Source organism: Setaria viridis, chromosome 5 (assembly GCF_005286985.2).
Source record: "Setaria viridis chromosome 5, Setaria_viridis_v4.0, whole genome shotgun sequence".
NCBI classification, from domain to species: Eukaryota; Viridiplantae; Streptophyta; class Magnoliopsida; order Poales; family Poaceae; genus Setaria; species Setaria viridis.
The window spans coordinates 6828693-6840361 of record NC_048267.2 but is presented as its reverse complement, the minus strand read 5'-3'; the positions used below and the strand labels follow the sequence as shown (position 1 = coordinate 6840361).

General features: G+C 43.9%; 1 protein-coding gene across 1 annotated transcript; it reads right to left on the bottom strand.

Annotated features, from left to right (window-relative positions):
• Positions 1–5724: 5724 nt before the first annotated feature.
• Positions 5725–8346, bottom strand: LOC117858279 (zinc finger protein STAMENLESS 1). Its single transcript, XM_034741319.2, has 5 exons — positions 7697–8346; positions 7059–7165; positions 6580–6702; positions 6407–6482; positions 5725–6330 (listed from the first exon to the last, which is right to left on the bottom strand). Coding segments are annotated over exons 1-5 (771 nt in total). The 5' UTR covers positions 7699–8346; the 3' UTR covers positions 5725–5867.
• Positions 8347–11669: the final 3323 nt, after the last annotated feature.

The window sequence follows — 11669 nt, the reverse complement described above, 5'->3', positions numbered from 1 at the left end:
AAAATCTTATTACTCCTAGAGCCAACAGGGCCTAAGTGTCGTATTAGCGAGGGTCGGCTAGCTACTCCTTTCAGCTCAAAGGTGACACCCCCTCAGCATGAAAACAAATTTTAATTTAGGAAGAAAAATCATTTTATTACTATTTGATTAATGCACTTTAAACGTGTAAGCTCCTATTTAAAATTTCGACTCATCATTTAATTTTACCCCAAACCGTGAAGTTGGATTGACTCACCACATATATAATGAAATTTATCTCTTTTTTTTCTTCTCTACAAATTGAGTTTTAAGTTCAAATTTTATGGGACGGTATGTAGATGGCATCATACTTTATGCCATAAAAATACTTTAAGACTTTTCATGCATTTTATATCTCAAGATTAAAGTAGTATCAGATGTCTCAAATGGATGAAATAATCACAAAAAAGCTCTAAAATATTTTTAAGGTAAATTTAAGTATGATGCCCAAACAGAACCTGTATAAGAAAACTTGACCACAAAACAGAACCTGTATGAGGAAAAAGGGAAATTTTCATTATAGGCAAATTTGATATACTGAAATAGTTCATGAGAATTAAATGGGTTGACACTTTGTAATGGGGATTAAGTGGACAAACCAAATAGTTGGGGTAGTAAAGTAGATTTTTTTGTTATGCTTAAAACTGGTGAAACAAAGCATGAATTGGCCTCATGAATAACTACTTTTGTTCTTGACAAGCTTATTGGGCAGGACTAGGCATAGGTTTAGGACGAAACAAATCGTGCTTCTTAACAGCCCGGTCACTTTTCATCAAATGCTCATATAGATCATTTAAAATGACACGCAATGGATGTAAAGATGCACAAGTCATTTCACGGTCTTCTAAATGCTAGAATGGAATACTTCAACTGATGACAAATATATTTTTTGTCTTCACAACTAGTATTTCCTAAATCTATATCATCTGGAACTTCTATGCATATTTTAGTATTTCTTTCTTTCTTGTGCAATATGAATGAAAAAGCAGCAATGCCATTTGGTGTTTGTGCATAGGTTCATATTAAAATGCCGAACATTTGTGATCGGAAGGAGTAGCAACAACCAAATACATGGTGCTCAACTCATCCCCTAAGGTGATATAAGTTGGTTGTAAGAGTTGCCACATCACATTAGAGCTGAGGTGGAGGAGAGAGAAGAGAAGCAGACTGCAACTTTACAGTGGGCTTAAACACAGGTTCCAAGATATTTTGTGAGAAGATGAGGTGGGCTATGTATTAATAGTGTAGCATATATTAACATCGAAGTATTTATATGATCGGACTATTAGATGGACTGTAAGTGACGTGGTGCTAGCATAAGAGCTTGTTTGGGAAGGGAGTGTTAAAGTTTAACACCCCCTTTTAACAACTTTTTAACACCTTGGCTCCCAAATAGGTGTGTTAAAAGAGTGGTGTTAAAATTTAACACCTCTCTTTTCATAAACACATGGAGGGGGTGTTAAAATGTGCCAAAGGTGTTAAAAGTGGTCCCCTCCCTCTCTTTTCCCTGGTTGCCACCCCCCTCTCTCCTCTCCTCTCTCTCCTCCCCGCCACCAATGCCGGCCTCCTCCTCCCGCTCATCCTCTCTGCCTGGCCGGATCCGCCGCGCTGCCCGAGCAACCGCCGCGCCCCCGAGCGAATGCCGCGGGAGCTCTAGACCCTGGCGCGAGGTGCAGCCCGACACGGACCCATGAGGAAGTAGCCGCCGGCGCACCGCCTCCGGTGGATGCGCGCTCTGCTCCTCGCGCTCCCGCTCCTCTCGCTCCCCATCCTCTACGCGACGCTCGGCGCGGCGCGCTCCTCGCCGTCGCCCGTGTCGTCCTCGGCGCCGGGGTGGCAGCAGCAGCAGCAGCGGCGGCACCGGAGGCCGCCCGAGCCGCCGCCGAGGCTGGCGTACCTCATCACGGGCGCAGGGCCCGGGAACGGGCCACGGATCCGGAGGCAGCTACTGCGGATCCGGGGACGGGCATGGACTCGACGGCAGCCTTGGAGGCCGGCGGGTTGTCGCGGGCGCGGGCAAGGCCGCCGGCCGCGATCTGCGCGAGCTGGCCGAGGAGGCGCTCGAATCCGGCGCCCCCCCGAGGCTCCTTCGCGGCGGGCGCGGCGGAGACGCAGGTTGGCGGCGTGGTGGTGGTGGTGGCGGCGGAGACGCAGGACGGGCAGGCAACGGCGGCAGCGGCAGCGGCGGGCGGTAGGAGGGGCTGTGCCCGACTGTTGTCTCGGGGAAGAAAGAAGAAGAGAGAGGGGGAAGGAGGGGAGAGTGGGGGTATAATTGTCATTTCTAACCTAAGATGTTAAAGTTTAGTAGACCATCCAAACATCCCATATATGTTAAAGTTTAACACCTTACCCTATTAAACTTTAACACCCCCTTCCCAAACAGGCCCTAAAGCCAGCAGGGGGCTACATTGTTAGCTATTCCCTCCGTTTCAAATTTTAGATCGTTTTGATTTTACTAGGTTCATAGATGTTTGTATGCATCATAGACTATATTTAGGTGCATAGTAAAAAACTATGCATTTAGAAAAACTAAAACGACCTAAAACTTGGGACGGAGTGAGTACGCTCTAAATCAAGCATACATCTCAAAAAGAAAAGCCTCTTTTGTTGCTACTGTTTCCTTCTTTCCAGTTTCATCCACATTCTTTCTTGGCGTCTTATCCCTTTTTTCCCCTGTCCCCGTTTGATTCTGCCTGCGCGCGAGTGCGATCTGAAGCCTTGTGTGTATCCATGCGGTTGGATCTTTGCTCTTGTTAATATGCGTGCCAAATGGGGGCGCACAGCAGCTAAAGATCAAAAGGGTGTCGAAGACAGCAGAGAAGGCTAGTAGAAGCTAAGCTTAGGGTTGGCCAGGGCTACAAGGTGGTTCTCTCGTAGCTGGCCTGTCGTCCATGCATGCTTTGGAAGCGTAAACACCTAAACTTTGCATCTGCAAAGGTCTCGACGCTTTCTTTTTGCAAAAATATGAGAGAGAGAGAGAGAGAGAGAGAGAGAGAGAGAGAGAGAGAGAGAGAGAGAGAGAGAGAGAGAGAGAGAGAGAGAGAGAGAGAGATGTTCAGTTGATGCGCGCGGCTGCTTCTCATGGATGCAGCGCAGGGCGGCCTCGCTGATTAAAGTGGCTGTGCACGGTAGGACGCAGGGATCAGAGCTAGGTAGAGATCATATCGACCGAACGGAAGCGATGGAGCATTAGCAGGGAATGCATGCTCTTGACGGCTCCATCGATATGATATGTGTAAGTGTATCTCGAGAAGCTCACACAGCAGTCATTTGGTTGGCCTCTGTAAACCTACATGCACATGCATGGACACAAGTAGTGTGGGCTAGATGGCAGCCTGCAACAGCAATCCCTTCAGGTTAGGAGCCTATATATGTGCAGCGTACAGGCCAATCGAGAGAGAAAGAGAGTCTGCAATCAATGAGAAAAGTTGTCTGTTAGTAGCAAACAAGTAAGTTCCACATGAGAACTAAATTATCGTGGGCCATTTCGGGCTACGAGTTAGGTGGAACACACACATAAGAATAATTGGGGATTTCTGCTGAGTGAAACTGTCATGAATTATCTACGAATAAGTTCTGGACTATCTAGGATTGTCTCCAAATTTAGTTCCAAACTCTTCAACTCAACTTTGAGTCTACACAATTAGCGTGGATGTGAAAACAAATCTAATCAAATATGCAGTATAAATGCATCAAGGGTTGTCCTTAAACATTTCTTAGGTTCTTACCTAGGTCCACGAACTGTCAAAGTAAAGCATGTAAGCCCATAAACTAGTCACGTCTCACTTGGCATGAACCACACGTAAAAAATTAATGACGCATAAGCTCACTTTAAAGGGTTCATATAGACCTAGATGAGGATCCAGAAAAAGTTTTAAGGGCCCTGGGTGCTTTCTCCTAATTTAGTTTAACTTGACTAAAATTTGAGGTTCAAAAAATAGAACACTTAAACCATGCACATACCTTTTGCATTGATCGAGTTCATGATGTATAGTGTTTGCTTGTAAATGAGGAAAAACAAAAGGATTATTTTGATCTTTTCATGATAGTCTAATGCTGCCTCCGTACAGACATGGTTATATATTCCAAGAAACTGATTGTCTAGTAGAAGACATGAATTTATTAAGTGGTCACTAATTAATATTGTGGTAATAATATTATGTACTTTTGAATTGACATTCTACTATGTTAAATTAGGTTAATTGAACTCAAGTACTCAGCCCGTGCTAGCTGTAGGCTATTTTTTGTACAAAAATATACCAGGTGTTGTATGGTCTACGAAACTGGCCATCGTACCACAGGAGTAAATTACTAGGCTAGCTGCTGCAGACCTTGTTGGCTCTTTGGCTCTATCCTGTGTCGGAATTACTATTTATGATTCTAACGTGCAATGTATGTAAGGGATTATTGTGCTATGTGTTTTATATTAATGTTGGTTTACTTGGTTGAAATTTCTTTTTTCGTTAACATGTAATTTAAATATGTTAATATTTACTGCAGGTCAGCTGAATTTCTTTTTTTCATCTTAATTGTACATCACCTTGAATGCTGTTTGATTCCATGCTGTGATCTTATGGATGAATGTGTCTTGTGCCTGAAAATTAGTTACTATATATACTTTGCATATAGAAAATCTTTTTTGTCCAAAAAACCATAAGATTCCATTCATGATGTTTACTCAAGAAAGATTCTACTCGGGAAAACTACTACAACACAGTACAGATTGCACGTTCTTGGATTCAGTATTGGCGTTGTGATCATTTTGGAAATGATAACACCAGTCCCATCTGATATAAGTGTAGCAATATGCTTGCCGGAAAGTTGCCTGTTCCATCAAGAACAGGACAGTTGAGCAGCGCGCGCAGTGGTCAACATGGCACTGTCCAAAATCCTGAGAGTAGCCTCCTCGATAGTGAGCACTCACTGCCTCTGTTCAGAACCCACCCAGATTTCCAGGCCGGTAGTGCTGCGCAGGCTTCAGGGAACATGCTTTATTTTTTCTTCTTCCTTGAGCCAGCTCATAGTTTTGTCATCAGCGTAGTTGACTTGCGGCGACTATGTCAAATCAAGTTTAATATGATGTCCCACCAGAGTTCTGATGAGTTCACGTGCTTTATATTAGCTACCCACAGGGAAATGTAGAGAACTAGAGACTCCAACAATATTATTAAGTAATGTAGTAGTAGTTAGTAGTAGTAACTTATGTTCAAAAGATATTCTCAGATTTGTCACACTCTTGAACACTAGCTAGCTAATCAGTACTCCCATTGATCACAAAAAAGGTGACATTATATTTTCTAAAGGATAAAAAGGTGTCATTTCGGTTTCAACTATGCTACCAACTTATTAAAATTTGAATTTAATATCGTCTTGTTATTATTTATTGTAAAACTGTAATCTTAAAATATTATTTACAATTTTACTATGTTCCATGACTCATTGCAAAAATGGAAGCTAATAACCAAACTCAAGTTTCAGAATTATGTCGGAGTCTAAAACAACACATTTCTTTTTCACCATATGTAGGGGTCACAAATCACAATAGCATGTTAACAATGAATTTTTTCTGAAGGCATGACTTTTATGAATATATGGCTATGGTTGTCTATGTATAATTATTTGACTGCACATTTAATTATCGCAAACATCTGTTATCAAATATGCACCAAGTACTAAAACCAAGAATTCATGCAACAGAAACCAAGATTGAGCACTGATCCAGTGCAGAAATATACTTAGAAGTAGAATCTGAGAACACTTCTCCCTTTAGTGTTCAAAACAAGCTTCCTAACTTAATTTCTTGGCTCTTTACACTAACTTAACTCAGCTGCATTAACCACGTAGTCTGCTCAAGAGGAGGCGTTCACATTATTATTTCTGCTGTGGCCGCCGCAGCCGAAGCTGCAGTTGCAGTTAACTTTGTCGGCCTGCACGTTCGCTGCAGCCGCCGGCGCCGCCGTTGCTGCCGGCGGCGCGGTGAGTGGAGCTCCGAAGCAGGAGAAGCTGCTGCCGCGGTGTGGCGGCGGCTGCAGCAGTGCGTCGCCGGCGGTGACTGCGTGGCCGATGACGTAGTCGCCGACCGCAGGCTGGCGCGGAGGGCCCGGGTACGTCGCCGGGTAGCTCATCGGGTGCAGTGTGGACGGCGCCGTGTAGAGGTAATGATACGGCGGCGGCGGCGACAGCCGCGGGTGCACCTGCCGGAACGGGAGGCACGGCTCGCCGATGCCGCCGCCGCCGCCGGTGGCGCCTCCCCGGAAGCCTCCTCCTAGCATGGCCGCTGGGGCGGTGCCTCCCATATTGACATCCCTGAAACTGTAGCAGAAAATTGCAATGTCTGTGAGAAACCCTAATCATGATCGTCTGCAGTGGAGTATTTTGTATTCCTCACCTCACGCCAACGGCGGCGAGGCTCTCGTTGCCGAAGACGAGTTGCCGGGCACGGTTGAGGGTTTCAGTCTCCCTCTCTGGAAGGAAAAAACCCACAGAAAATCAATCACCCATAAAATTGGAAGGAAATGTAACCAACGCGCAATTAGCTAGGGTTCTTGGGTATGATCTTGCCTTGCCGATGCCGGTTCATGTGGCCGCCAAGCGCTTGAGACTTGCAGAACTTGAGGGAGCAAAACCGGCATTCGTACACCTTGGCAGCATCATCCTTCCCTCCACCGCTCTTCTTCTTGATCCCTGAACAAGAACAAATCGATCAGTCCCTGAAGCCATATGCACAACAAAGTAGAAAGATCTTGCCCTTCATACAAATTGAGATATTATGCGCAAAGCGAGTACAATCTTTCTTGACATTCTAGATCATCCATGAGGAATCTATAGCATTAGCATCAACAGAAATTCAGAAAAACAGTGTATGATTGAAGCATTAATTCTACAAACTAGCTAGCTGGGCATACATTCAAAAAGTAGGAAACTTTAAGAAACCATCCCATTTCTGTTCAAGTGCAGGATTTTCTTTCTTTCATGACGCAGCTAGAAGCCTAGAACTACTTCACCTTCAAATCAAAGAAAAGTAGTGCTGTAGTCCTTACGAACTGCATCGACGCTTGACGTGGCGGTGGTCGTGGAGCTCTCCACCGCTTGCTTGCCGTACTCCTCCGGCAAGTTGTTCAGGTCCAAAGGGTTCCCTTCTTGCCTCCTGGAGTTCACGCACCATGAACAAAGAAAACACACAAAAGAAGTTAAGTTCTTGGCCAGAAATCGGAAAACAGTTTATATAGAGACCGAATCAAAACTTCACAGGATTAAAGCAGATCCTAAATACAAAAGTATGAGCGCAGGATCTCATCAGAAGAACAAGATGCGCATCGAACAAAACTAGTACAGTAGCAGCAGCTAGAAAAAAAAAACGCAGTAGCAGTTGTTCATTGTACAAGAAGAATCTGTAGTCTAGAAAAGCAAACTGAGAGCACAAGCTGATTAAGAACTCAGAACTATGGCATATATAGGAAACAAAGATCATACAGCAGCGATGGTTTAGGAACAGGAAAAAGAAGAGAACACAACAGATGTGCACATATAAACATGAGACACAAACACACACACACACAGAGAGAGAGAGAGAGAGAGAGACAATAGTGGGTTCAGAAGAAGAGATGTACAAGACACATGGAGATGAACAATGCAATAAGCCACCAGAAAAGTGATGAAGGGTAGTTGCGGTTCTTACATGGTGGAGCAGAGGGAGCAGGGAGTGAGACAACTGAACTCTATGATGCAATGGAGGTTTGGAAGGAGATCGAGGAAAAACAAAAGGGGCCGGCCGGGGGTATATATCGGATGGTGGGGTGGAATAGTAGAGAGAGAGAGAGAGAGAGAGAGAGAGAGAGAGAGAGAGAGAGAGCTGCTGGTAGCAGGGAGGGTGCGATCGATGTGAGTAGAGTATTACGGTTTTACTAGTAGTATGATGGCACAAAAGCAAAAAGACAGCAGTGCAGTTTGGGAGCAGCAAATGCAAATGCATGCATAGGGGGGAAGGCTGTGGATCTTTAAAGTGTTGGTTTGGGGCGTAGATAGAGTGAGAGAGTACTCCAGTAGAGCTATTATGTGGGGAGAGAGGAAAGCCTGAAAGTTCTCTATCAGTTCGCCTGTGTGCTCTGCACACAGCCGTCCCTTTCTCTCTCCTCTCCTCTCTGCCTCTCTCTCTCCTAGCACACATTCACACACGCACACACCTATAGTCTGCTGCCTCCTCGATCCCTCTCTACCCCTCTCAAGATGCTGCTGTGCTGAAAGCAGCTACTAGCAAATGTGATCCTTGGATTCTGTGATGGTTGCAATCCAAATGAAGCTGCTGTATCTATCCCTTCTCTCTCTTTCCTCCGGCCAGAGAGAGAGAGAGATTTACATGTCTCGCCATGTTCGTGAGACCGCCGTACCGTCCACACACACTCCAGGCAGGCAGGTGGAAAGACCCACAGCACACTACACTCTTAACACTGCGCTGCATCTACTTGCAACCAGCAACTGATATGCTGAGGCATCTCCTCTCCTGCTGCATCTGCATGTATCATTAAATGGAGTAAGCTAGGGCATTTCTCACGCTAGATCTTTGCAAGCACGAAGAAAACACTTAGACATCACACATGCACACATACATCTGTACTACAAATGTATAGGCAATAGACCTGTGTCCTTTTGCTTCTTTCTCCCTCATCCAGTCATCCTGTGCTGGTGTAGGACATGCATGCAGCTCAGCTCAGCTCAGCTTGAGGAGAGAGAGAGGAGGAGGAGGAGGAGGAGGATAGGGTAATAAAGACAAGGGCACCTCTTACAAAGCCCTGCTCCAGTATTTAGTTGAGAGGGGCATGCAATGCACAAGCACAAGGGTGGCTATCAATCAGGCTAAGGCCTAGGGCTGCATGCATGCTTTGCTTAGCCTTCGAGCTGAGCTATCCTACCTACATGGTAGGTTGGTAGCTAGCAGGTGTTGGTGTCAAGTAGTACTGGGAGTTTAGGCCTTCAGGCCCTTAGGGGTGGAGGCAAGAGAGAGAAGGTGCTATGGACTTTTGGATCCACCGTTAAATTTTAGCTGCTAAATTTAGTTATGGATGAACTCAGCTAAATTTTAGCTGGCTTAAAATTCTTTTAGCTGGTTGAACCTAAGGAAACTCAACTAAACTAGTAAAAGATCGAATTGTCTCTCCACCTTTCTTGGGAAAATCAAGAAGATTGATGAGAGGTGGGAGGGAGGATAAGATAGACAAATATCTCTTCAACAATCATTTAGCTGGTGGATCCAAACTTCCCTAACTAAAATTTAGCTAGCTAAGAAAAAGAGATTTTAGATAGCTTAATTTTAGATGGGTGGATCAAAATAGTAGGACTGAGGTGAACTCTCTCAATTTAGGTTTCATAGTGATGGTAACATCCTTATATCCAATGTACGTTACTAGCGAAAAAGTTCCTTTTTATTTGTATGGAAAACATTAGACATTGAGACCTGAGAATTGAAGTGATATGACCTCCTGTATATACGGTGACATTGACCTTGGCATGTAGTACAAGTTTTAGTATCCACACTTCTCTCTCCTTCTCTCTCTCGAATTAGCAAGGGCATACAAGTATAGGTTAGTGGCACTGGCTTGGCCTGGCCATGTAAGCCCAGACAACGGAGGAAGCTGGTAGGATGGCAAGCTTGCAGGAGCTAGCCATCAAGGAAGAAAAGATGGAGAGAGGCAGGCTTGTGACCCCTAAGTACATGCATGCTGCGGCATTGTGACAGTTAATTTACTGCCGGTCAGGTCAGGGAGCTGCACCACTGCATGTCAGGCGGCTGCTTCAGCTTCCTCGTGATTTGCTATGCGTGTTGACTTTGATCCATCCGTTGGAGTGAAAACAAACTAGAGGTTTCTCACTTTTGTACGATTGCATTTTCCTATGAGAGATCCTTACTTGCACCGTAGCACCTAGAGTATAGCTATTGCTCCCTCTCATTCTTTTCATTTGAGTTTTAATATGTGTGAAGTATATTTTTTTTCTAATAACACCAGGAGCTTTGTCTTTCACTTTATATTATCCCATCCTCACGTCCATAAGAGCAACTCCCTACCTTAATTAAATGTGTACTCTACTACGTACTCTTATGTGAAGGGGAGGGAAGGTAGTTTTTCGGATATGAACACCGTCTATAATATGCCAGCCTAAATAGAAGTGTCCATAAAGTTATATACGTTATTTTGAATATAAAGAATATATATTTTATGATGAATCTAGTAACAACAATCTTATGTCGTCAATCTATACGACCGTTTTGCCATTTACCCTAGCTAGGAAAATTGACCTAGTATCAAAGCCAATAGATACATCTTGTTTGAGTCTGCATGGGTCGTGTATTTCTTTTATAAAGATTCTCCAGTATATTAAAACAGTAAAAATAGGGTACAAAAAGTTTGGAACTGTCGTCTCAAATTACATACTTGTAGATCCCTAGCTGCAATGAAACAATCAGCACACTGACTCATGTTAATGTGCTCAATATCATGGGAACACAGGATTGTAGGATTTTCGGTTTTCAACTGCAGCAGAAACAGGTGATGTTTCCATGGGGATGCCGGTCCTTAATAGAGGAGTCAAGTCAAACTTTTAAAACTTTGCCCATCAATAATGTTCAAAATACTTGATTTGCAAGCAATGAAACCATATCTCTATATTTATCTTGAAAAATACTTCTATAATTTCATACTTATTAGATACTATAAATATACCCTAATCATAAAAAAATAGCGAAGGGAGTAATTAAAGACAAAAAATAAAAGGAATTGAATATTTTTACTGGAGGGAGTAGCTTGTGCCCTTATAGCATGATTAAGATATATACATAATGTTAAAAGAAAGAAATACGATGATTCTAGTAACAACAATCTTATGTTGTCAATCTATACGATCATTTTTTCCATTTATGATCTTAGCGGAGAAAATTGACCCAGCCGCCCAGGATCGAAGGCAATATATACTTCCTTTTCAATTCTGAATGGGTGGTGCGTTTTATATGGTCTTATCTCTACCGCTTGAGCAAACCATGATCCTGCCCACCAGGTTCGAGTCTTCAACTCGGCGATGGTGCTTGCTTTTTTCTGAATTTATTTCAGGATTTAACCGCGCTATTCTTTCAGTGGTAGGCGACGTGCTCGTCGATAGCGAGGTGTCAGTGGTGGCTTCGTCAATCTTGAGGATCTGACGGCTCAGTCTCTCGGATGTGCTCATAGAGTCAAGGGGTAGAATTGTGTGTGTATATGAGCAGCATGTGTGATGTGTTTCGCAAAAAATAATTATCTTGAAAAGTACTTTTATAGCTTCATACTTATTAGATATTATAACTATATTCTAATAAAAAAATACTCCCTCCGTTTATTTTTCTCGGGCGCACGATCACGTACTCCGGAGACCAAGGCGAGTGGAGGGTGCACGCGCGAGCGTTAATTGCCATCGCCGGTTTTAGCGCGAGCGGAGGCCACGTCTAGTGTTTTTGCATGACCGCATGCAGGTGTCTCTTGGTTCCGGATGTAATCCAACTGAAAAACAAACTGCTGGGGCAGTTCGTAATCAACGCGACTTAGAGGGTGTTTGGAAACACTCCACTCCACGAAAAATTACTCCACTTCACCAACTCCAAAAATTTCGTAGCCAAACGCGTCTAGCTC

Bases quoted from the DNA above. Each gene is read 5' to 3' on its own strand.
- LOC117858279 (XM_034741319.2), bottom strand. The intron at 6,483-6,579 runs GCAAGATCATAC...TTTTCCTTCCAG, and splicing joins CATGAACCGGCATCGGCAAG to AGAGGGAGACTGAAACCCTC. The intron at 6,331-6,406 runs GTGAGGAATACA...TTTCTGCTACAG, and splicing joins CTCGCCGCCGTTGGCGTGAG to TTTCAGGGATGTCAATATGG.